The sequence below is a fragment of the Etheostoma spectabile genome, chromosome 8 (genome assembly GCF_008692095.1).
Source record: "Etheostoma spectabile isolate EspeVRDwgs_2016 chromosome 8, UIUC_Espe_1.0, whole genome shotgun sequence".
Classification (NCBI taxonomy): Eukaryota; Metazoa; Chordata; class Actinopteri; order Perciformes; family Percidae; genus Etheostoma; species Etheostoma spectabile.
Window position 1 is genome coordinate 8151042 of NC_045740.1, and position 26373 is coordinate 8177414.

Genomic DNA, 26373 nt, shown 5'->3' on the forward strand with positions numbered 1-26373 from the left:
TAGTTGCTCATCTGATTAGGGCTGAAATATCTTCATGTTTACTGCACTGTACAGTATACCTTTCTATGGCTGCATTATTAAAAGGCAAGGCAAGGCAGCTTTATTTGTATAGCACATTTCAGCAACAGGGCAATTCAAAGGGCTTTACACAAAATCAGTTAAAAAAACAAACAAACAGATAAAACAAGTATAAACAGTTAAAAATAAAAACATTAAGACAGATAAAAAGCATAAACTGCCATTTTCACTATGACAAATTTCCAGAAAGAGGATAGATACATGACACAGGGACAATGTGTTGTTCAATAAGTGCAGTGTGATACAATTTTCCATTTATTGACAGGTTATTAATTGTAGACCATTTTGATAAGCGATACAAAGACGTTTTACACTTTTTTAAACATTTAATTGATGAATGAAAAATCTATTAAAATCAATATAGCATATTAATAAATAAAAAGATCATATTAAGTTGCAACCGTTTTACAATCAAATAGCAACATGGTGTTGAAAGTCCCTGTTTAATCTCACTGGTGCCTCATGCAGGCATGTGCACCCTAGGGTTAGAGAGCACATTCTGACTATCAATACATTAGTCTGCAACACTGTTCACGTGAAATATTTCCATTTGCAATCTTACAAATATGCTTTGTCTGTTTTATATGGCTTCATCTGTTGAAATAGCTTCTTGATATAGTATTCCCCCTCAAGGTACTGTAATGTTAAATTGTTGAGGACCCTTGATGTAATTTTTGAAGCCCATAATTTGACACGCTTCTGTTTTGAAGCATTAACACCACAGTTCTGACTCATTCATCCAATCAAGTTAGGAGCAGATGCACTAAAATGCCTTATGTATATTTCTACTATGTAAAGGCATTGAAAACAATTGTGGCATTTGAAAACTCTCATGCTCCTAGCACATTGGTGGGTTAAAGCAGCACAAATGATTTAGTTTTTTTTGTGAGATATTACATTATTCCTGTCTTGAAATAATGTGCTGGTCAATTTGGAAATTTCGCTGTTTACTTTCAACCTTTAGCCCACAAAACTGTTTTTGAGTCTACCTCCTTGCTTACATCTGTATACAACTGGAATGTCCTAATGATATCCAGCAGGGCTGGAACACAAAACAAGTTAGAGTGAATGAACTGACACATAATGTGTTCAAATTAATTTGAGTAGCCTACAGTATAATCCTAAACCACACTGTAGAACTGATGCTGTTCCATTCATTCGCTGTGCCAACGCTGAACAGCTGGCTCCTCAGACTTGTCTTAATAATCCTGTAAGGCAGTTACATTTTACAAATTCAGATAACAGCCTTACTGTTATGTGATTTATGATGGGGGCCGTTCCAAAATGCTTCCTTCTCATTTGGTCTGTTTGAAACAACATGCTAAAGTCCTCCATTTTGTGTCAGTGGACGGAACAGCAAAAGCCTAATTTATTGCATGCTATAGATCAAAGTGACAGTGCACTTTACAAACTTCCCCCAGCTTAAATATAAAATGTTATGAATTTTGGATTCGGACAGATCATTGCAGATGAAATATCACATGCTTTCCCATATTCACATGGCAGATAGAAGATTGTCAGCCCTGTTGCCCAATGTTCCTCTTTTTTTTCCAGCCTCACCTAAGCATAATCTCTGCTCTTTAATATACATAAAAGTTTGTAAAAAAATATTTTGTACAAAGGAGCCAATTAAATCCATTCTGGAGCCTAGATCATTCTATTAATTGCTAACTTTATTGATCCTCTGGGGGTAAAAACTTTGATACATGAAATGACAGTTTGAGGAGACCCAGATGTTCTTCAGAATAGATCAAGAGACAAGCATTTGTTTAGAATTTTAATGAGGATATTAATTGATAGTATGTACTGTGTAAGAGAAGCTGATGTTCAACTCAGGTAGATAATTACCTCTTTGATGGTCTGACTATGTAGAGTTTTTTTTATTGTGTTTGAAGTTCTGATTCTTTGTTTTCACCTGATGTAGTCTTTACTTAAAAGGCAAACCCACACACTCTCTCTGTGGCGTGAGAATTGTCATGTTCTGATCTGGGCTATAGCTACATTCCTCAATTAACAATACAATGCCAAAAGCTATCAAAGAAAATAACATGTATTTATAATCTGCTGTTGATGTACATGTTGTGTTTACTGTGTGGATGTGTGGGTAATGAAATGTCAATATAGGAACTCAAAAAGCAGACATTACAAGAATTCAGGTTTGGCTGGCTGAATACCCCCACTTAACTAATTAAAGTCTGTCAGCATTAATGAGTTGTGTACTATGGTGGCAGAATTCATTGAGGCAATTAGTGAATCTCAGAGAGCATGACATGCACGGCAAATTGCTGAGCTACACAGTAGCTGGGTCACTCATAACTGACAGCAATCAGCAATACGCTGCCCAAAGAATGACCTCTGGTGGACAGACAATCAGCCACATGAAAATGTTAAATTTACCATTATGCTGAGACATGATATTATGAAGTGTAAACTGTTTTGCAGCATGTGTGGTGGGAAAATATGTTCAGCTGAGTGAGCAATTATCTTGCTTTAGCCAGAAATCAGGAGCAGATGATGAGAATATGCTATGAAAGAGACTTTTGTTGTTCTCAACATCAAAGTCACATTCAGTTATCTGAAGAATTTGAACCTTTTGAATGAGCTGTTCAAAACAGCTCTGACATCTGAGACAAATGTTTTCTGTGAAGCAATATTATAGAAAATGCATTTTATCAAATAGTTGGTTTTATACTGTATTGTCCATTTTGAGGGAGCTTGGAGCTAAATGCTAATGTTAACATGTTAATGTTCACTTCTTGCCATGACAATGCTAACATGCTGATGGTTAGCAGGTAAAATGTTAGTTTAGAGTGTTAGCATGCTAACATTTAGTTAGGATGCCTTTAGTTAGTTTTGCAGGTATTTGGTCATAAACCAAATTCAAATTTTGACACGATAATGAGACTACATGAAAAGTCAGAGGATCACCAAAGTTAATAGGATTCATCATCTGGGGGCCATGCATGGCTGTACAAAGTTGTGTTATCTGTCCAGTAGATGTGGAGATAACACTGGACCAAAATGGTGGACCGACCGACCGACTTACAATGCCCAGAGTCATGAAGCTAAAAAATATGCTAGAACATAATTTTTCACAGTACACCCTCTGTTTTGTAAATGTCATCTGTCAAATTCTACAATACAGTATTTTCTTTACATAGTTTCTATAGTATAGAGCCTGACTGTCACATTGGCCCAAAAGTGATTCTTCGACATTCGTGATAAGACTCTTGTCTTGGCCCCGTTGGCCTGTGGACGTGATGAGGGAAACTGAGATTAGCATGACAAGTGTGGCTGGTAGATGTGTTATTTGTCTGCTCTAAAATATATAAGAGTAAGATAAATCTCCAACAGAGAGGAGTTTGACTACAGATCTTAGAACTGCAAACCAATGATGTATTGTGATCTCATGGAGTCAGATGTCAGTTAATAATAGCAATAATAAAATAAATAATAATAAACATAAACGTTAGTTGTATAGCACTGATGAAGGAAGCACTGTACTATAAGTGAGATGCAAAGTGTAATTTGACTGTAAGTAATGGTTCTTTGTTACCCTCTGTAGTCGAGATCCCAGAGGTAGAAAGTATTTTTCCGCAAACATCACTGCTTTGTGAAATCTGCATGATGCATTTTTTATTCCCTCAGGGTATGTGTCCTTTACCAATCACTCAGTGCACTTCAGGTTATTCAACACAGAGAAAAGCTTCTTCTTTTTTCATGCGCTTCAGTTTAACTAACCTCAAGATGAAATGTCACACGCTGGCTCTGGGCTCGATTTGCTGTTACGGTATATACATCAGGCACACCATCAAACACACCCCCTAAGTGGCTTTGTTCCACTTTGGAAAATCTTGCTCCTCTTTTGGAGGATGAAGGAAAATAAACCTGCAGGACTCTCAGATAGTAAGTGGTGTGATTCAAGGGACGCAGGGACCCAGGCACTGATGAGAAATGTATAGATTATTTTCTCCAAATGGGATACACTCAGTAACAAATTCTCTTTTCTGCTTGTTAGCATCAATCAAACCTCATCTTCCTCTAACAGCCCTTTCAGAAAGTGGCATGTGTATCTTTAAATAGCCCATACCAAGGCTGTCTGAATTGTGGGATGTATTTTTTATCTGCATAATATAGTGTACAATTATAATCTCAATTTCTGTCAATTTAAGAAAAGAACTGTACTCACATTTACCCTGTCCTTCCCCAAATGCTCTGTCTTTGACAGACATAATTACACTCAGATTGCAGGGAGGAAAATAACTGCTCCTGTTTTGGTCACTAAAACATCTAAATACATTGCCCAGGTTTCCAGAGGGTTGCTGTTTATTTGTTGATTTTTTTAAACAAATAAATTAAATTCCTTGGTACTAGGGTTATTTATGTTAGCACTTATTGTGAAAACTCTCTACTCCATAGGAATAGAATGAAGTCTATATATAAATATGATGTTAGACGACCTCCCACACTGCTGTTTAAATCTACCCTCACTTTGCAAAGTTGTTATGTACTGTAACTTTGAAAATGACTAGTAGTGCCCTAACCTTGACATTTCATCTTTTCTTGGTGAATTATGTCCATGTGTTTTTCGCTGAAGCATTGCAATTAAGTACACTTTTAATTCAGTTTTCTTGGAACGACTGCATGATTATTTGCTACAGGCTCCTTGGACATTAATTATACAAATGCAATAACAACAACAGAGTGTATCTGGCAGAGTTACCTTCTTGATACTCTTAAACTACATGATGGACAGCCTGGCAGGATGTCTGTGGATGTTTTGTGAATTTATCTAACCTCTGTATCCCCCGGCCCTGGTATTAACAGGACAATAGTGTATACGGTATTACAGTGATGTGCACAGTCCTTTACGTGTGGAAGAACAAGATGCACAGGACTTGTAAACTTTGGGTTTTAGGTCCAATAACAACCTTAACATGTATTAGTGTGCTGACACACGGTCAAAATCTGTTTTTAATAGTGACTAAAGGTGGACACACCTTGACTTTGCATGTCTGACCTGTTGGCAAGAGGTACAGTATGAAGTGAATTGGCTGTGTACTGCTTAAATCAAGATCTAATGGTCTTATAGTTTCCCTTCAAACCTGCTACAGCTTTGCCCAGCTTTGCAATTTCCTCTTCTAATCCATTACCCTAACAATTTCTGTGGTCAATGAGCCATCTAGCTATGCTGGGTTTGAGTCTGAGGACTGGCTTCACATTCAGCTGCCAGTGATAGCGAAGAGAGTGAGCGAGTCCAGTGTGTTTGTCTGCATCCACATTCATTGTTGTGCATCCAACAGTCTCTAAGCTCATTACAATAAGCATGTTAAAGACAGGGGAACTGGGGAGTGCATGGCCTGCAGCATGTTTTCTCTGGACTTCCCCAGCGAGACTCAGAACCTCTCACGCAGGCTCCGGCTGAACTACTGAGACCCCTGCAGACTCTTGCTCCTAATGATCATCTCCCGCTGCTTCTGTTTGTATGACACCTACACTGGAGTATTGCTGCACACATGCTGTCATACTGACCAGCTTGTAATTGTAAAATGTTTTTGATATACAGCCATTCCTTTCTAAGTTTCTGATCTATTTATTGTGGTTGACCATTAAAGAAACTTTAGTGACCATCTTAAGAACCACTAATGAAACTCAGAGCCTTTTATCATTCATCAGCTTCTTTTGCAAACTGCACTGCATAGAAAAGGCCCCATATATTTGTCTTTGGAGCTGACAGAAGCCACCTGACCTGGGAATTTCCCAAAACCAGGGTTGCCATGGTAACCAGCAGATGTGGAGCATGAAATAGTGAGCCTGTGAGTTCTTAACTAGGCATGGCAGCATCCCTTACATGCTCCACTCTGTATCGTGTTGCTCCTCTATCACAGTATGGGTCCAGCTGCAAGATTTGTCCAGAGGTGTATCACTGTGTTTCCCATCCGTCCCCTCAGCTCGGAGCTGAAAGTGTGCACGAGAAGAATTTAAAGTAGTCCGCGTTGTTCTCGTCAGTTGACCCTGTTGCACAATATGCTTAGGATATCCATGCTGAGTGTGGGTGGGTGGTTAGTTGACCAGATGTTTATGAGGCAGATTTAAGCCATAGATGTTTGTTTCTAGTAATCAAGAACACTTGGGTGTAGATTTGGGGTGGAAAAGGGTGGGGGGGTGGGGGTGGGGGGGTTGAATTGTCCCTGTTTTGACAAAAAAGTTTATCACATTTGCTGCTGTATTATATGTTCCACATGTCCTAACCAGATCCCAGGGGTGGAAAGTAACTGATTACAAGAACTGTTACCATAATTGCAAAGTGATGTTACTTTTGCATGCACTTTTCTGAGTATACTCTGAAAGCAGGAATTATGCGTTAAATTAGGTACATTATGTTTCTCTCTACTTTTTTTGGAATTTGCACAAGTAAAGGAGTGGTCGACACATGCTCCTATGGCAAAATCAGGAGAATATATTTATGTTTCTTTGAACTTTTTCCTCCTTTTTTTAAAATTTGAGAAAACTTTATTCTAAAGAAAAGATGCTCATCACTTTGAAAGGAATACCAGTCAAATGTTTGCAGTTACTAAGAATTTTTTTTATTGGATTTAAAAACCTGAAATTTTCTTTATTCTTAAACAGATAGTCATTCATAAACAGGCAAACCCAAATTCGAAATGCATTTATGTTATAAATCACCTCGCCTGACGTAGAGGTTTGTTGCCGTAGAAATATACCAGAAAAATCTATCTTGTTAAAAATAAGTATGTCCTTGAAACATTATTTAGAAAAGATTTTCTATTGTAGGGTTTTCTGAGCTATTGTCAGCCGGTCCTGCACACAATCTTTTCTTTAAGAACTTTCAGATTTGTTGTATACGCCTTTTCCAGCCAATTTAAACATTAGACTCTCTGGTGCTTTTAGTCCTTGCTGAGAGAAAAACAAAGCTGCAAGGAGTCACACAGTGATACTGCACTTGGAATGTACTCCCAAGTTAACGGAGTAATGTGGGTTTTTTTTTTCTCCATTTGCTTTGGCTGTACACAGTTTGCTTTCAACTTATATTGTTCGCTCTAGATGTTGACCAATCATTCATCATTTTGGGTGGGGTGGGGGGGGGGGGGGAGTACACACAATAGACAGCTGTTTGGTTAATTGTGTGGAGGTAAAAAGGTTCTTGCTTAAGTGCTTTCTCTGTACATTCAGTGTCTGCCTGTCATTGCACATGTTCGTCTTCTTCACTAAACTGTGGGAATCAATGCACCACTAGACAAAATCACAGTCAGTTTCTCATTCTCACAATGCCGATATCCACACAAAATGGCAGATTATGTTTCTCTGGCAGAACTTACAAAAAAGCAGTTAAACTGAAGTGACACTTTCACATAAAGGTATTTTCATGTTTCAGACAGGCTCTATCAAAATGAATCACAGTCAACTTTCTCAATCTCTTTTTCTGCTGAACATTTCCATGTACTCATGACAGGATAGCTGAGAGGCCCCTCTGGATGAAACTGGGATTGTATGGTCATATAAACAGATAAAGTAGGCTTTAACATTGCCAAAGCTCCCGCTTTGACCTTGTCTGCTTGACATTTAAAAGCTGACTTTAGTTGAAATCATTGCAGAGTGTACCCTACATCTAGATGAACCTGGAAGCAGTTGCAGCCGCAGACCTGAGAGCAGATTGGATCTGGCTGCTGCTGCTGCTGTCCAGCCTTATATGTCCAGGAAAAGGTGGGCACAGCAGAAGCCATGGCAACTGCTGGCAGAGTTGCTGATCTGGAAACAATAGGCCAACAACATGGCCTCACCCTGAATCTTGTCTCATGCAACAACATGGTTTCCCTCACACCATCAGCAGGTGGTTTTATTGTTAGGGACTACTTTAATGTGGTTATACTTCACCATGTTGGCAGGTGTTGTTGTTTTCTAATGCTTAACTGGCTTATCTATTACCTATTACAGATAATAACACAAGACATTGTGCAGGAGAAAGGGACAATTAAGCTGATATCTCTTGTTATGGCTTTCTTAGCTAAATGTTTCGTTTTGCTCAAAGGGCAATACCAGTGAATCTCCGCCTTTGTATGTCTGGTTTCTTCCTTTACAACATGCCAGAAGTTCTAAAATGCTGATAGAGTCCTTCTGTATATCACACTTTGGAAAGAAGCCAGTGTGTGTCCCGTTCCACTGCGCTTGATACTGTAATCAGCATGCAAGTGTTAGTAGGCTACTGAAGTATGAGAGAGAGAGGCTCTGTGCTGGGGAGGCAGTGCAGACCAGAGAGATTGGAGTTGCCTGATTTACAGGAAATGAGACTCTAGGGAGAATGTACTGAACATAGGAGTCAGAGATGTGTTGTCTTATACTCAAAGTCCACTGCAGGATGATCCATTTGGAATATTTAAGTCAATGAAGCTTGTTTGGTTTGTGTTTATATGTGTGTTGTTCTACACGTAAACTCCCACATTCCCCCGCACCTTCTGCCCATTGTACGGTATTTACTTGTGCTATAATATTAGGCATTTACTCCCACATGATTTGTTATACAGTTTATAAAAAGATTTTTGTTCATTATTCACATGTTTCGTCATAACTTTGTTGTATGAGAAAGAAATGTGTGGCAGACAGCTCTTGCAAGCTGCTGCTTTTCATAAGGAGAGGCTGCATCAGTTTGATGTTTTTGCATGGTGCAAGGAGACACTCGACACATTTTAATTGTGACCTTTTGTAATTGTGATGCAATGATTACATGAGCTGAGTCTGCCCTGTACTTACATATTCTTGCACTAATTACTATCACATCTATGGAGTCTTTTCTTAAAACTCCTTTATCTGTGCCTGAATATGTACATTTGATAACATAGCATTTCAATGATCTTATACTGTATTGCTGGCACAGGGAGGGGGAACGACATGCAGCAAAGGTCTGCAGGCCGGAGCCAAACCCATGGCTGCTGCGCCGAGGACCGAGCCCCGGCACACGGGCGCACGCTCCACCAGGGGAGCCACCCAGGCGCCCGGAATGTAAATGTATTGATCACAAAAGTGTCATCACCTCAGTAAATACAGCAAGATGTGCAGTCCCACCACTTCATCATATCTCCTAATGTGATTTATATGCATTTATGCGTATGCATAAAGGAGCTGATTACACTTCACTGATAGCACACAGGTTGCAATTCTGATGACAGACCAGCGTGTGCTTCCAGGTTGCTTTGTCATGTGGAAAAAAACAACAAACATGTCTATATGTACAAAATGCATCTGAGAGGAGGAAAAGAAGGTTGAATAAATTGTGTCCAGAGTGCCAAAACCCTCAATTAATGTACGGGTTGAAATTTCTCCTTTTTGTTTGGCAATGACATTGTGAACGGCAACCCATTCTGCCTGCAGTCATTCACATGCCCATACTGGGGATTCTGGTCCCTGAAACACCAGTTATGGTACACCAACCCAAAATGCACTGCATGCAGCTTATGTCGCTGGGGTTTATGTTTTTACAGTTGGTGTGAGAACTGACAGTAGTGTTTCTGTGAACACCAACTCAAAATGCAAATGTGTGGGGGTTGAGCTGGAAAACAAATACATGTAGTGACAGTAATAGAAATACCAAGTTGGCTATATTTTGGTTCAGTTTTTTTGGTTTAGTTTTCACAGTGTGACTGCTAATATACTTTATTTGACAAAGGTAAAGTTGCCTTTTTATGTTGGGCTCAGTACATAAAACCAGATGTGGGGCTGTGGACCTAAATTCTCTAAATTAAATACTTATTAAAAAAATAGATTAAGGTTAAAAATTTGTTGTTGTTTGTCTTTGTTGTTTCAAGCTGATCTGCATCCATCAGTGTATGTAATAAAAGAAAAATGTTTGGGCGACATCTGTCCCTCCCCCACACAGACTGACTGACTGACTGAGTGACTAGTTCATTGGTTGACTGACTGCAGCTGCTGGGTGGAGCTCTACTCCTCTAGTAGCTGTTTCTGTCTCCAGCTATTAGAAAGCTCATTCTTTACATCTCTTAATGAGGGATGATGGATGGTACATATTGAACATCTGTGTTGTAAGACACTCTTATAATTTTTTAATTTACCGAAGGATTTGACTTCTAATCTTTGAAAAATTGAATGGATTTTACTCTACTGTCATACCAGTGTAGGTATTAGTGAATGCCATTGTTTTTAATGATCAGGAAGAAACTGTACTGTTACTGTACATTCATTGCACTGCTTCTGCTTTGGAGCCGTTTGAAACAGTGCTGCTGGAGAACGCTCTACTTTGCTGGATATTTTTAGTGTAAGAGGAGCTACTCTCTCCCTCCTCACGACAAGGGCAAGATTCATAATTTCTGTCAGCATCCATACCCTCAAATTGCATTACGACAGAGTGTGTTGCCCAGGAGCAAAGCCTGTAGGGTTCATATTAAAATGTAACCTTAAAAAAATAAGTCAGTGTAACTGTGAGTGGCTGTACTGTAAATTTAGAGTGTGGGTTTGATGGCTTTTTTTTATGTGGATCGACAGATAACTGCTTGATTAATGCTCTAGTAAAACTGTGTAATAATACCATGCAAGCCACTTTTAACATGACAGCTTGTTTGTAGTATTCCTGGTGAACTTTAAATAGCAACGGTCAGTTCTGCTTCATAATGTTGTCCGGTGATGGCTGGGTTCTGGTGGAGTAATGAATAAGTCATTTATGGAACGTATGGAGGAAGTAGTAAGGGCGGAGGTGAAAGCCTTTGACTTATTAATTAAATGAATTGTATTCAGGTAGACTCCAGATTCAGTGGGTGCTCTTTGCAAGAAAAGGAGAGCAAGGACATCTTGATGAAGGAAAGAATATAGTCTCTTCACGGCAAAAGAAACTGGATATTTTAAAATGTAACAGAGGGCATGGTAAATTTGATATCTACTGACTGAAAAGAAGATGTGATGAAAAACAGTAATATAATAATTTACACCATCCACACCTTGTTAAAAAAGAAACCTGCCCCATCAATCATTATTTTGGCAGCTTACAAATATTTGACTTTTTGCATCAGCGTACCATAATCATATTTCCCCTCATGTTATTAATGTGGTGAAGGCAAGTTGACAGAAAGATGTTTCTGTGGCCCCCGGTTGCTACTTAGATTACAGCCCTGGGCTATTAAATAGATGTATAATAATTTGCTATATGTAAGGTGTAAATCAAGTATGCCTCACACTGATAATAAAGATGAATTATGGTGATTGATTAAAGCCTACTGTTAGGGCTCTGATTCACAAAATTCAAATAAGGATGTAAAGCGCTTACAATGGAAGCCTAGCAGTCATTACATTTAGAAACCACTTTCACATCTGGTGGAAATAACACACCTGACCTTGAAACAATCTCTCCATTGTGGAGTTGAACAGAAATGTAGTTCCTGGGTTGCAGGAATTTTTGATTTGAATATGCAGATAATCAAAACAACAACCCTTGTTTGCTCATCACCTACCACTGTCTGTGTTCCAAGAAAACATAATGGTCTCCAGAGGCATACTATGCTCCTGCAGGACACTGACATTGCTTTTAATCAGACAGGGATAAAAGACTCATGCGGGCTTGGAGTGTCTGTGCAGGATGTAACGAGTAGAGAAAAGGAGGTGTGGAGCAGTTTAGCCAATTCGCATTTTCTTAACTCACTCATGCTTTAATCCTGCTGTTCTCATCAGTCCTGAGAACTGCTGAGGTCGGGATTACTCTCAGCCCTCCATTCGATGCCATTGACATGCTTACTACATGCTTAATTAAAAAAAATTATAATAGTCCACCAGGCTGGAGATCTTATGGTGCAGTAAATGGCAATTCATATTTGTGAGGTTACTGAAGGTAGCCTCCACAGTTTTTTTTCTGCTGCTTCACTGGCTATTTTATTTGAGCTTTGGGGTTATTTTCAATTGCATCACAGCTTGTTAAGATCAAATTGTGATCCTTTTGCCATGATTGTACTTGCTTTTGAGTCGCCATTCCAATCTACCATTTACCCCAGAGTGGGTGTTTGTGTAAGTAAGACAAGAGATGTTTGCATCTGCATCCCTATTTCTGTTTCTACACACAAATGCAAATGAAAGCCTTGTTTACCAGGAAATCATTACTGTTCCATTGTGATCTCAGTTTAATGGGCTGACCTTGAAAATTCTGTGGCAATGTGGGGGGATGGCTTAGAGTTGGTACGTTAAGAAAAAGTGATTACATATGCATTCTGGATTTCTGATTATTTTTCATTCTAATGTATCTCAAGTTCCTTTTTTAATTATGTTTTCCTGTCAATGTTCTACAGGCCAGTCCAACAGTAATTACCACAAGAGCACGAAAAGGGTTTGTTTAAAAAACATATCTTCACGTCTTCACATCTTCACGTTTACATTTACACTACATGAGAAACACACAGACATTTAGGGCCCTACGTTAACGATCTAAGCTCACGGCATGAAGCACCTGGCGCAGGTGCATTTAGGGCGTGCCCAAATCCACTTTTGTACGTAGTGTCTTCACTAATTCATAGGTATGATTTTGGGCATAACATGCAATAAACAAATCAGAGTGTCATCTCCCATTCTCTTTAAAAGCCTGGCCTGTTTGTACCTTGGGGCGTTGATATAATGATGGTGGATTTGCACCATAATATTTTTATATGTCATCTTTTGCATGTTTTTGTGCTGTTGTGCATTACTGTGTGTGTGACAAGCATAGTGTGGGCGTGCTCTGTATAACCCTAGGCACATTATACTAAAGCACTGTTAAAATAACAACGAAGTGCTACCCTATTGACTTTAGACCAGGTTTTTCTTAGTCAATGGCGCGATCACTTTCCGCTCCCTCAAGATAGCAATACTCCAAAAATTCACCTGAATACACCTTCCTGTAAGACCAGCATGTCCATGCGCGCAAAGATGGGCACAGGTACATTTACTATTTAAACAATGTGTGTGGTAGATAGGAAATCGACAACTGCGTCGGTTTTAAACTAGCAAAGACACTTGCGTCGGGCTTTGCGCCTCGGTGCGCTGGGTGCAAGACAGAGCCCTTACTCTGGTGTTGATCAAATAAAAACCACAACATTGAAGCCACCCTGTACAGCATTGTTTGCGTTATCTCGTTGAAGGAATATTATTTGTTCTCATTAACACCCTGTTGTGCTCTTTGGGGTCATTCTGCTCTAAATGCCTTTGTTCTATTAGAAGTATTTGGAAGACTGGTCCAGACAAACTGTTCAGGCCTGTACTAATACTTTTTAAGTAACTTCTTTGGTTGTTGTGTGACAGACTGGTACAGTGATTGCAGTTGTTGCTCTCAGGCTCTGTGCTGCTGCTGGTATTACAGTCAATCATTAGAACTCTATCCTCTCCAGATGGCGCCTGCCTTTCCTGGTCTCTATTGAATTGTCCATGTTTGAACTCCCTAGCAAGCTGCTCTTTGGCCATTTCGATGTCTTAATATTTAGAGTAGTGGGGACTAATTCAAAGCAGGACTCTTTTCTGATGGACTGGTGAGTGTTACGGGAGTTAGTGTTTTAAAATTAAATTTCTAGGTCTACCTAGTGATCTAGAAAAGGTAATAAAATAGATAATAATCAACAGATAGTTACAAATGTGAGTTGTTTCTCGTTGCTCCTCTTTCAAACAGGGATCCTTCCATGCTTTAAAGCAGGGCTAATGAGGAGCTGGCTGCATTGGAGTGTTTGCACGAGGATCATAGTGAAAAATGTGCTCTTACACTACTGTAAGCTTGGGGATTATCATTATCCTCCTGGGTTTCATCATGTGGTTTCTACAGTGCTTACTCCTCAAAGTGATTGATGCTACTCACAACATATACTAAAGTGACTGTTGCTTTAGCGGTAGACCAACAGTAATCTTTAGCAAATATCCGTTGTCCGAGGTAACACTGGCCTTTTCACAGAGATGGACCTGTCTGGAAATCTGGAAAAACCCCCATAAAAATGCAAACATTTAACTTCACAATCTATATTTTATGTGTGTGTGTGTGTGTGTGTGTGTGTGTGTGTGTGTGTGTGTGTGTGTGCGTGCGTGTGTGTGTGTGTGTGTGTGTGTTTGTGTGTGTGTGTAGGTGGACGTTGTGTGTGTGTGTAGGTGGACGTTGTTATCTGTAAATCTGTAACCTGTGGTGTCAGTTTGGGGTCTGAAGCTGCTTGTCTGGAAGAACGTATCTGTGGAAGAGCTGGATGACAAAAACTCAGTGGGGCTTCTCTGCCAGCTGGTATACAGAAGAGCTCATGTGGCGCCATTTCCCCTTCTTCTTTGTGCTCGATTTTCCCACTTTGTATGAAGAAAAACTCACAGAGGTTAAGGGACTAGCTGAGAGGAACCCATGGCCATGATAGAGCCACAGTCACAACTCTTATCATTAATGAACATTTTCCTCTCAGACTTTGTCTGCTCCGGCTCAAAAAGTGCCTGTGGATGAGCTCTGAATCCGGAGCACAAAAAAACTCTTTGTTTCCAAGTGTGACAAAGATCTGAATTGTTGAAAAGAGAAATACTAAAATTAAGTAAAAAGTTTAGTTTTTAAGTAAAAATTGGAATACAATAAAGCTAAAATGAGTAATTGATTAATTGATTAGTTGAGCGACAGAAAAGAAATCCGCAACTATTTTAATGACTAATTAATTGTCATTTTTAGGCAAAAATACAATAAATACATTCCTTTCAGTTTCTCAAATTTGAATATTTGCTGGTTTCCCTTATCTTCTTTGATATTAACACAAATATCTTTGTATTTTGGATCATATAACATGACAAGCATTTTTCCACCATGTTCTGATGTTTGATGGATCAAACATCAGAACATGGACATTGATGGAGGTTTAAAGCTTTAGTGCGTAACTTTTTGATTTTGATTAACGCCTGTTACATTTAAGCCATTGGCAAAGGAGTTGCTACAAAACTAGTTAAGACCATCAGCTCCACACAACTCTCTCTGTATTTCTAGTACTAGTACTTCAGAACATTGTGTTGGCCAACCTGACGGCACAGATTGGACGTGCGTGACTTTCCCCCGCAGATACTCGAGTAAAGATAATTACCTCTTCTGAAGAGTTCGTCATGTTTTTTAATCCTCCATGTCCTCCTTGGCTAGCAACTGCATGGAGGAGGGGTGGGGGGGTGCATGATCATGGAAGGCTTGTATCATGTGGACGCGCCAACAATGTTATTGTCATTACTTAGAATTCCTCATGGGGGCGACAGACACTACGCACTATAGCGTTAATCATTGGTGGAGTAAATATTCAACAAATTAATAGATTGTCAGTACTTTGGAATTTGAATCAATGCTGATATATCCATCTTCACCAGAAGAAATGGGTTGTCTTTGAATGAGTTACAGACTCATATTTGTTCACAAAAAATGGTACTAGATTTTATGTAGGACTGGTCAATGTATTGATATTATATTGATATTGTGACATAGATATTGACTAGATATTGTCTTAGATTTTGGATATTGTAATATCTATTATCTATTATCTATTATTTGTCTTTTCCCCACTTAGACATTATGTCCACATTGCTGATGATTATTTATTTAAAATCTAATAGTGAACATATTTTGTTAAAGCACAATTTATTGCCGCAATATCAATATTGAGGTATTTGGTCAAGCATATCGTGATATCTGATTTTCTCCCTATCACCCAGCCCTAATTTTAGGTCTATAATGAGGGTATATATGGCCCTATTTATCATATCCGTCCCTCTCTCTGTTGAAGCCAAGGTCAAGGAAGAGGAGAAACACTCTGCGTTATCAGTCTCTTTTCTTTTTTGCGTCTCAGAATACCTGAATTGATTCACCCAAATTGCAGTATGTGACACCCACTGATTTGTCTCCCAGTGAAGTCTACTTCTGAGGGAGAGTGCGAGCCAGGAGAAGAGCGAATAATGATGTGGCAGTGGAATGTCATTTTCTGTGTTTTGACTCGGCTTCTGTTATTGCTGACGATTAGAGAGATTTTCAGTCTTTCCGCTTTTTCTGCTGAAAGGTTATGTCGCTTGCCTTGGTTCAGATAATTCTACACACACAGCAATCAGGCAGAAGCGTCCCAATGCACTTAACCCTATAATATCAGCAAATGGCAGGGAAGACCAAAAAGCTGCAGAAGAGTACGGCATAAAAGAAAAACACATTTTATATTTTACTGGTAAAATGTCCCCAAGGAGATTATTGTGATGATTTGTTCTGTGCTTTGTGGTTTTGTATTCTCAATCTGAGACTTCTTCACACTTTCACGCATGATTTTATTTTTCAAGACAACATTTTAAAAATGGCTTTTTGATACCAGCCATAACACAGGCCATCTATGTGTGTAAAGCTAGCAGTATGACTTTACCCACTCAAATCCTTACATAATGTTTCTACCTCTGTATTTTCCAGGGTTGTAGATCGGTGAGACAATTCTACTACCCACCAAGATGGTGGCTTTGTCACTAAAGATTTGTGTACGCCAGTGCAATGTGGTGAAGACAATGCAGTTTGAACCATGTACGCCTGTGTACGATGCCTGCAGGATCATCAGAGAGCGAGTCCCAGAAGCTCAGACCGGACAAGGTTGGTGAATGACTCAGAAAAGGCAATTTACATAATCCAAGTCTATATGCATCTACATTTGCATGCTGTGTTTCACTTTGTCTTTCAGCGTCAGATTACGGCCTCTTCCTGTCTGACGATGATCCCAGGAAAGGAATCTGGCTCGAGTCTGGAAGAACCCTGGATTACTACATGCTCCGAAATGGAGTAAGATTAAGTCATATAGTTTGGGGTGGAGAACTGTCAGTGTCACTTATCATCTCTTGAAGTGATTTTACATTTTCTAGAGGGACTTGAGATATTGGGATTGACTACACTTTACTTGCTTAGAACGATCAGCGGATATTATTGTGCTTTCTCTTTGGTTTTCTTAGGATGTTTTGGAGTATAAGAAGAAACAAAGGCCACAAAAGATCAAAATGCTGGACGGTGCAGTTAAAACCATCATGGTGGATGACTCAAAAACAGTCGGGGAACTGCTTGTCACCATATGCAGCAGAATAGGTAAGTGATAGTCTCCAAGTTCTGCTAATATGAGTCTTGTCAACCCAATTCTTGAATTACTCTTTTACTTTTTTATCTTTAGTCCAAGCCATACCACCTGACTTCATACAGAGTTGTGTTATGTTACTGTCTTATTAAATGCTATTCAAGTCATATTTAAGCAGCAGCATTTCTTATCACACTTTGGAACATTCATGTATGCTTGAAAAAGTCCAAATAAAGGTTTTTTCAGTGCACGATGAGATGATTTATCAAGCTCAAGCAAGCTTGTTTCTAATTAATGCTAAAGTGTTCTATCTTATGGCCAGACTGTGCCATCCTTGCCTGTCACAGGGGTTTTCCCTAAGCTTTATATTTCAATTATAATGGGCTGCCATCAAGCTCAATTGGGTGAGGAGGAGAGGGACTTGTGCCTGGCAGATAGCTTTATTGGAAAATGCTTGTTTAGAGTAGGTCTTTCTGCTTGGCTTCTTCTCCTCTTCGGCTCCCATTTATTTTGCTGGCTCTGTACCAGCTTTCCTTCACTTGTGTTTCAAAGCAGAGAAAGAGATACAAAAACGTTCAAGAGAATTGCAGAGGCGCTTTCTCTATGACAACACTGGTTATCCTGCTAGTTAAAGGCTTCTCCTTATCTGAGAATGCCCTGGCTAACTTGTGTCCTTTTCAGGAATCACAAACTATGAGGAGTACTCCCTCATTCAAGAGGTCACGGAGGACAAAAAGGAGGATGGAATGGGGACACTGAAGAAAGACAGAACACTGCTGCTGCGAGATGAGAGGAAGATGGAAAAACTTAAAGCCAAACTCCACACAGACGATGACTGTGAGTGTGAAAAAAACCTCTAGAAGTGTTGTTGATATCTTGATGGCTTTTGCGCCCGTTTTTAGGGGCCGTCTTATTTTCTCATTAATGAATCTGACTCAAGAACATCATGTGAACATGTTTTTTATCACTCAGGTTTATTGCATGAATATATCTGAGTTGATGAGTAATGGAATTACAACTGTTATCTTTTGCCCAGAGCACACCAATTACATTTTGAAACGTGTTAACATTTTATGTGTAAATCACTCTCCAACTTTGGCTGAACTAGCTTTTCGTTCAAAATGTTCTCTTCCCTGTGATTCAGCTGGTTGATTGTCTATCTAAACTGATCTGTCTCTCATTTTCTGACTACCTGGTTAAACTTCACTATCAGTATCCTCCTCTAGTAACATCTTTGTTAAGTGAATGTCTATTCATTTAATTGCATTTGCTAACAGAGTGTGTGTATTGATTGGGCAGTGAACTGGCTGGACCACAGCAGGACGTTCAGAGAGCAGGGGGTGGAGGAAAGTGAGACTCTGCTTCTCCGGCGCAAGTTCTTCTATTCAGATCAGAATGTGGACTCGCGGGACCCTGTCCAGCTAAACCTACTCTATGTTCAGGTAAAACTATTACATTCTCCTCATATGCTGACATAGCAAAACACAGAGGAAAGAGATGATGACTTACTGTACACCAACACATTATTTTTTTTCTTTCCGAAGAGAAAAGATAGTGGTATTAGGCTCAATAACTACATCGTAGCATGCATCTACTTCTTTTTGGCCAGGACTCTACAGATAGATGTGGGAAGCTCAGATGTGGTCCAGGCTTGTTTGACTTGTTTCTTGGTTTATACTGTACAGTGACACAATAAAAACCAATGAATGCAATGCTTTAGTTTCAAACTGAAAAAACTGCATTTTAAAGTTGTAAACACAACATTGACAAAGTTGATAATATGTGGAAAAACCTCTGGATTTGATACAAAAAGTGAACCCTTTCATGTTACTTATTCTTTTTAATTCATATTTGATCCATTGTTAATAAAAACATATTAGTGCAGCCAATAGGTTCCTCTATGATACCCACCATCTAATTACTATTATGTTTACTTTTATATAGTTCTTTAAAAAAAAACTTCTTCTCCATTCACACATGTAGTTATAAGCACCACCAGTATTGCCCATTGTTGGGCTTTAACATTGAGGTGGCCAGATATTTTAATGTTGGTGGATTTTCTTTGCAATAACATTCTACTGTTCTTTGTGTTTTGGCAAGCTTAGTAAGATTAACCTGAAGACTTTTCAATGCATGATTGACAACATACCTTTCTACACCTGACTGAAAGAATGCACTAATGGGATGGCATTGGTTTTTGCCAAAAATAGGGCTACAGTTTTGGAAATGTTATCTACTAAACTGTCCAGTTTGTTTCAATCTTTGCAGTAAGAAATAAGCTCTTCTGTTGCTGAAATGTGTTTCATTTTATCACCTTGAAATAGAGTTTAATTAATAGAGTTAATAGAGTTAATAGAGTTTCCTTTAAGTAGCCTAAAGGCTGGATAATAATCTTAATCCACACTATTTTCTATTAGTTTATTCTGATTCTCCAACTCAAAATGTTTAGACTAAATCATTCCTTCAAATGAAAGTATTCTAGATGTTTTGAATTTCCTAAAAATTCATATTTGGTTTCCTTTACCTTAGGATCTCACCTGCAACTTCAAAGGCTCTGTGTTTTAACAATGACTGTTTTTACTGACTGACCAACCAGTGATTCAGTGGGGTTGAGTAGGTTACATCTATAGGACAGTAGTTGATCACGACTTTTTAGGAGTTGTCAGAGGCAGTGAGTCATGTCAGTATCCAAATGCCTTTACATTGCTGTTTGTAGATATGTCCAACATGCAGCATATATCTAGTCAGAGAGAGATATAGTTTGGCATTTTGGAGTGCGGGTTGGATGAGGTGATGTGTGTTTTTATTAGAATTTCTTTGCTTTCTTTCTGTTTCTCTGTCTGCAAGTGTGTGTGTGTGTGTGTGTGTGTGTGTGTGTGTGTGTGTGTGTGTGTTGGTTCTACCAGTTTTTTAAACTGAGGAAGCCCTGCTGGCACCAGGGGTCCCTGAGGGGAGTCAGCAGAGTCCGGTACTGCACTAGTCAGGGTTAGCTCACTGCACACATCAGTGCATTCACATTAACCCCTCCTGGAAACAGCAGGGTGCGGAGTACCTGAACACACACACACACACACACACACACACACATGCAGATGTGTCTTGTGAGACAGAGGGAGAGTTTCTATTCTCAAAGAAACGGTTGCAACATATTGTTTTTAAATATTGTTGCTTGCTCTCCCACACAAAATCTCTGCAAAAGCAGCACTCACTTAGATATATACTATATATATCATGTCTGAAATGTGTGTAGTCGTTTGAATTTGACTCTCTTCATCTTTTCAATCCCTGCTGCGTTTCTGAATATGTTCATAAAAAGCATCCAGCCTTCTAGCCTGCTCCTGCTGCTCTCCTGCCTTCTATCTGTCTGGTCCTGTTTCTGCCTCTATTTTTCTTACCCTCCATATCCTACCCTTTCAGTTTGCCTGTCTCAACTTTTCCTCCATCTCCTACACATTCTGACATAGTCACACATATCCCCACCCTGTCACCCTGGCACACATTACAGCACAGTGCATATCTTGCTCTCTTCTCAACACAGACTCATATTTCCTTTCACAATAACAACCCCGCCCCTTGCCCCCGCCTCCTTTTTGCCTCTCTGTTGCCCTTCCCATCTATCTTTCCCTTGTTCTCTCTCTCTGACACATTCAGGGATTGTTACACAGGCAGATCACAGAGACTCTTCACATGGCAGCGGCTCTATTTTACCACTGTGTAAAAAAGCCAAACAGAGGCAGAAGAGGGCTCTTTCGCAGAGTGGAACATACCCCAGTCATCTCTTCCACTTCTACACATCTTTTTACGCATTTCAATTCCTGTAATTCTCAGAAACTCAAGATCAAGTAGTTTTTAGTAGATTCATATTTGCCCCCCTGCAATCACACACACACACCACACCACACACACACACCACAACACCACACACACACACACACCCACACACACACACACACACACACACACACACACCTGTAATGGAAGCCCTGCCAGTAACAGACTAATCTCCTTTACTACTCGGCCACTCCCTTTCTGTCATGTATTTTGTGCTAAGACCAGGATAAACCTCCATAGCAATAGAATCACCCTGTGTGTGCCCTGCTTTTTTGCCTTCAATTTTGCTCACATTAGTTGATTCTGAAAGTGTACTATTTGTACCACAAGACAACATAGCACAAAGCAGGGACAGTTGAAGAATTGCCTTCAAAATAATATGTATCCTGCTGCCTCCTGTCATGTCCATCAATAGTTCTGTAAGAGTTTGCAATAGCATTTTAGGAGCTTATGAAGAATGTTTGCTTCATTGGAAAATAAACATAGAAAATAAAAGAGAAAGAATGCAAGGCCAGAATGGCCTTGGTTCAAATCCACCTGGTACAGTACTGTAGCTAACTGAGCCACCAGGATGCCCCTGAACCATTTTGTTATTTAGGATTTGTCTCAGAATAAAACCTTGTTGTCTAGTTTATGAAGCTGTCAAAATATTCCTTTACTGAATAATTGCCAACCGTCCTGATCGAGCACTGTGTGCATTTAGTCACTTTAGTGTTTCCTTATGTCAGCATTTATTTTTAAGGCTGCATTATACTGTGCACGCTCTGCTGGGTGGTGGTGAACTAGTTGACCTCAGTTTTGTAGCCTCAGGCTTTATGTGTCACAGCTTCTGATGTCTTGTGCTTCACTTCTACCCATGCAGCTCTATTAAAATGGCCTAGAACCAGCGCCTGTATCACTTGCCATTTCCGCTCTGAGGAAATACAGGGTTAGTCCTCACTTGTCTTGTTGACAGTCATGGTAGAATAACCTGGCCAGTCAATTGACCAAATAGAAATATGTATCTGTTAGTTGGTTGCTTAATCAGATGTTTGCTTATTGATGTGAAACAACACAGCTAATGTTCAAATGTAGCATAGGATAACGTCAGTTCAGCTATGCTCCATATGTGTCCTGCTTGCATTAGCTGATTGTGAAGCATGAATGAAACTGCTGATGTCAATAGCTGGTTTATTTAAAGCAGTGTGGTTATTACTAGACCTTGCAGTCATGTTTATGAAGGTGACCAGGGTGGCCATTATAACCTGACACTCACTTTACTCTGCCAATACATTCCTACAGTACAAGTACCATCTCTCATAACCTATGGAACATATACAGTTATTTACCCCCATGTTAACATAATCCTAAATAGACTAGTATTTGCTGATCATCTGTATGTCAAAGTACTGTCAATTCTGGACTGACTGATGCAGAATTTCAGGATGAACCCACTTTAATTTCTGCCTGGCCACTGTTACATTTATCAATCTGCAGGAGATTAGCTCCTTCATCTTATCCCCAGGAATGGAAAATGAGAGCAACAACCAATATAATGTATCTTTTGCATCACTGTTGTTAAAGTTTCCCTTTCATTTTAGGGTTTAGATCATCATATATAATAGTTTCACTTGCAAATGGGAACTAGGGTTAAGGACCTAACTGTGAAACCAATATGAAGTGTTACATCCAACAGTATCCTACTTTCTATCAGTACTCCAGCTTGAGTTTCTCAAAACAGGGAAAGGCATGACCTGGTTTCTCAAACCATATTTGCATATGCAAACGCATAACCAGGATACTTCAAAAATATAATAAAAACATACTTGTACAATACATTGGTATCTACAGTGTGCTATGCTCTACATATCTGTGGAAAAAAATGAAAAAGTTATTGCAAACCTACACTGATACTCTTGCAACCTAAATAACTGGGGCCCTTTAACCAATCAATCTTAACCAAGCAATATTTTAATTTACCATCTAGTACATCCCAATATTCCTAGCATCGTACTTCACAATGAAAACCGTCTAGTGAATGTGTGTACCAGAGTGAATGGCCTGTGTGAGGGCTAAATTTAGAGTGTCTTATTGTGTTCAGTAAGAGCTTATGTACTGTACTCCACTGTGAATTGCACTGGGCTGGGGAAATGACTTGAATGTGAGTGGAGGGAGACTGTTGTCCTCATTACAACGGTAAGCTGCTGGTTAGTTTTTCATTGGTGTAATAGGACGTAAGAATAAGTCGAGTCCACACGGATATGTTACTGCTAAAAAGCACTGATGGAGCCTTTCTCACTGGCAGTGAGGCCTCTCGGCTTTTAGAGCCATTAATTTTGCAGCAGTGAACTAGAAAGAGGTAGTGAAAGAAGACACAGAGAAAGACAGGGAGAGCTGACTGCCCCCTAGAGAAAACAGCCCACACTGACAACCATTTGAATGATGTCAATGAAGGCTTCTCCCTTTCCATCTACCTAAATGGGGAAGATAATGTAGACAGCCTGGCTGAAAAAGCATTGAAACAAAAGTGATGTCCCAACCGCACCAAACAGGCACAAGCCTTCTTTTTTTCTTTTTTTGCTTGGTGAAAAAGACAAATCCAGTCATTAGCTTTCTTAACAACATATTGAGGGACATTCTATAATGCAGATGGGATATTGTAAAAGACTGAAGCATTTCTGTAATGTGCTGTGATGACAAAATGTAGGAGCTCGTACATTTGAAAGCCAGCAGAATGGCTTCTATTGTCACAAATAAATCTCATTGGGTTCCCCTGTGTGGATGAGTCTCAGTGATGATGTCCCTGCTCTAGAATTACACTTAGTCATTCACTTAGAAAACATCCTCTCTGAAGCCAATGCATTTAGAGCACACAATGAAGTGCTCATTATGGAGCTCTGTTGGGTGAATTTTGGATAATTACCATGCCTTTGTCGTTCTATCCTGTGTTTCTGCTTCTCACCCCCCCCCCCCCATGTCTCCTTTAGGCTAGGGATGATATATTGAATGGATCCCACCCTGTCTCCTTTGATAAAGCCTGTGAGTTCGCAGGCATCCAGGCTCAGATCCAGTTTGGACCCCATGTGGAGCACAAACACAAGCCCGGATTCTTGGAGTAAGCTATCCCTATTATGACGATGCATTAACACCAACATTCACAATAACTTGGTAATGGTGTGTTGTACTTTTATATGTTCATTTCACTGCTGTGCATACACAGTGGTTATCTCCTGCTTTAGTATAGGCGGCTGCTTCAGGGATTTCCTCCAGTGGAAAACTCAGGGGTGATGTTAGCTGTTACAACTGTTTTCTGATATGAAGGAAGTAGGGCAAGAATGACCTCATATGTAGAGGTATGTTAACTGAAAAGGAAATGCCTGTAGCTCAAAAGAGTAACCATGTAAAAATGCCATTTATCTCCGTAGCCTGAAGGAGTTCCTACCTAAAGAGTACATCAAGCAGAGAGGGTCTGAGAAGAAAATATTCCAAGTATGTACTTTACAGTGCTGGAAATATTACATTTAAAAATGTGTTTGAATCTGTGTGCTGCCCATGGAAATTATAGTAATTTATTCTCATTTGAGGCATAAATTGCCAAAATACAAAACATGTAGATCACATGACGTAACATATACAGTATATAATGATCAGTCAATCAAGGAAGTGGAGATGTAACTTCTATTGTTTGTCCAGGACCATAAAGATTGTGGGGAGCTGACGGAGATTGAGGCAAAAGTAAAGTATGTGAAGCTCGCCAGGTCCCTGCTGACATATGGAGTGTCCTTCTTCCTGGTGAAGGTAAGATCTAAAAACATGCTACTGTATCACAGTTAGCGAGGTAAGAGGTAATTGGATTCGTAAGTCCAGCAGACAATATGTTAACATTCCTACAAAACATTATACCAATAAAGGATAATTGCAGTGTGCATCTTATTCTCCTATCATCATTTGTAAAACAGATTTGGAGATCTCAGCAGTTAACTTACTGTACTTACAGAACAATGTTAACATAACTAAAACAATTGACGGCCATAGATATGATAACAAAACCAGGATTTCCCTTTAGTTATTACAGAGCAATATCAATTTAATGATACAGCTGGTTATAGAAAGCAGGCACATAATGCTTCTGTGCTGATGAGTGGCAGCTGTGATTAGAAGGCTGCTCTGAAATGCACTGTGCTGTCAAACAGGTGTGAAAGCTTGTTGAATACCACAAAACCCCATTTTCACAACAAATCAGAAGTTTTGCTGTGGAAGCTTGTGCGTTTGCGGTTCAGCAACACACTCAGTGCTATAAAATACTTGTGACAATAGCAATTCTGTTCTCTTCTGGTTTGGTGAACACAAAAGTGGGATGGAAGTGCAGCATGCGAATGGGATGAAGTCGCACCAGCAGGTATTATAAAAGCTCTCTGACAGCAGCCCATTTGGTTGCGAAGAGTGGAAAAAAAGGAAGTGTGCAGTTGTGTGCTGGGGTCTTAATGGACGATAAATGGAATGTTTGGCCCTGGAGTTAAAGCAGACTGCAGGGTTCAGATTATCTTTGTGCGCGAGTGTGTGAATGGAAGAGTGCGTGTGCATCAACATGTACGAGGCACTGTCCGCGTTCGATGAGGAGATGTAGTGATGGAGATTTCAAGACTCTTTTAAATAATTCACTCCAGCTGCACTCTTGTTCTTCTTGATGCTAGCAGAGTTCAAAGTACAGACCTGGCTTTGTTGAGGCACATCTGAGAGTTTATTATAACCTTCCATTTCTCATCTGTCAGTCTTTAATCACTGCAGGTTCTAGGTTGGCAAGCCCTCTATTGCTGTAAATTCACAGAAAAAGAATTTCTGTAGAGGGGAAGTAAAATTAGCATGTGTGTTTCGTGTAGCCTTGCATGCAGTTGTATACAATACTGTATAAAGCCTTCCCTTCTCTTGTGATTTCTTGCACAAGCAGACTTTCCCCCAACAACAATCAGGGTCAAACCATTTAAAATAATATCATACCAGCTCACCATATCAGCTACCCTCTTCAGATTAGAAAATCAAACTTCCTTCTTGTATGCAAGCTTTGATTATTCTTACATTCAAGTATTGTAGTCTACAATGGAAGTTTTTAATAACCCTTTGTATGAACATATCATGAACATTGGGATAATGTTATCTGTCCTTGTGTTTAAGAGCTTTGAACCTAGAAGCCAATCTACTTATTGGCCTTTGTGTTATTCTCAGAGCTCTCAGTGATAAGAAAAAACAATAGCCCGGAGACATAAAAAGTACGTATTTTGAACGCCCCCAACTCTACAAACCGCTAATTTTTGTGTCATCCTATGTACCCCTGGAGGGGAGCCAAGTGTAGGCTCAGTCTCTGAAGTGAGCTGTAATAGATTTTCAGTGGGCAGAAAGTGGAAACACCAGAGCTTCTCAGGCAGAGAGCTAG

General features: G+C 39.6%; 1 protein-coding gene across 5 annotated transcripts in view; it reads left to right on the forward strand.

Annotated features, from left to right (window-relative positions):
* The window catches only part of tln2b (talin 2b), an 84384-nt gene that overhangs the window by 19713 nt on the left and 38298 nt on the right, over positions 1-26373 (forward strand). For all 5 annotated transcript variants that reach the window (XM_032523220.1, XM_032523221.1, XM_032523222.1 and 2 more), the window contains exons 2-9: positions 16490-16663; positions 16752-16849; positions 17017-17146; positions 17814-17969; positions 18432-18574; positions 23930-24057; positions 24368-24431; positions 24636-24740. In XM_032523220.1, coding sequence (XP_032379111.1) covers positions 16528-16663; positions 16752-16849; positions 17017-17146; positions 17814-17969; positions 18432-18574; positions 23930-24057; positions 24368-24431; positions 24636-24740 — 960 coding nt within the window. In that variant the 5' untranslated portion in view covers positions 16490-16527. The remainder of the gene's footprint in view (positions 1-16489; positions 16664-16751; positions 16850-17016; positions 17147-17813; positions 17970-18431; positions 18575-23929; positions 24058-24367; positions 24432-24635; positions 24741-26373) is intronic.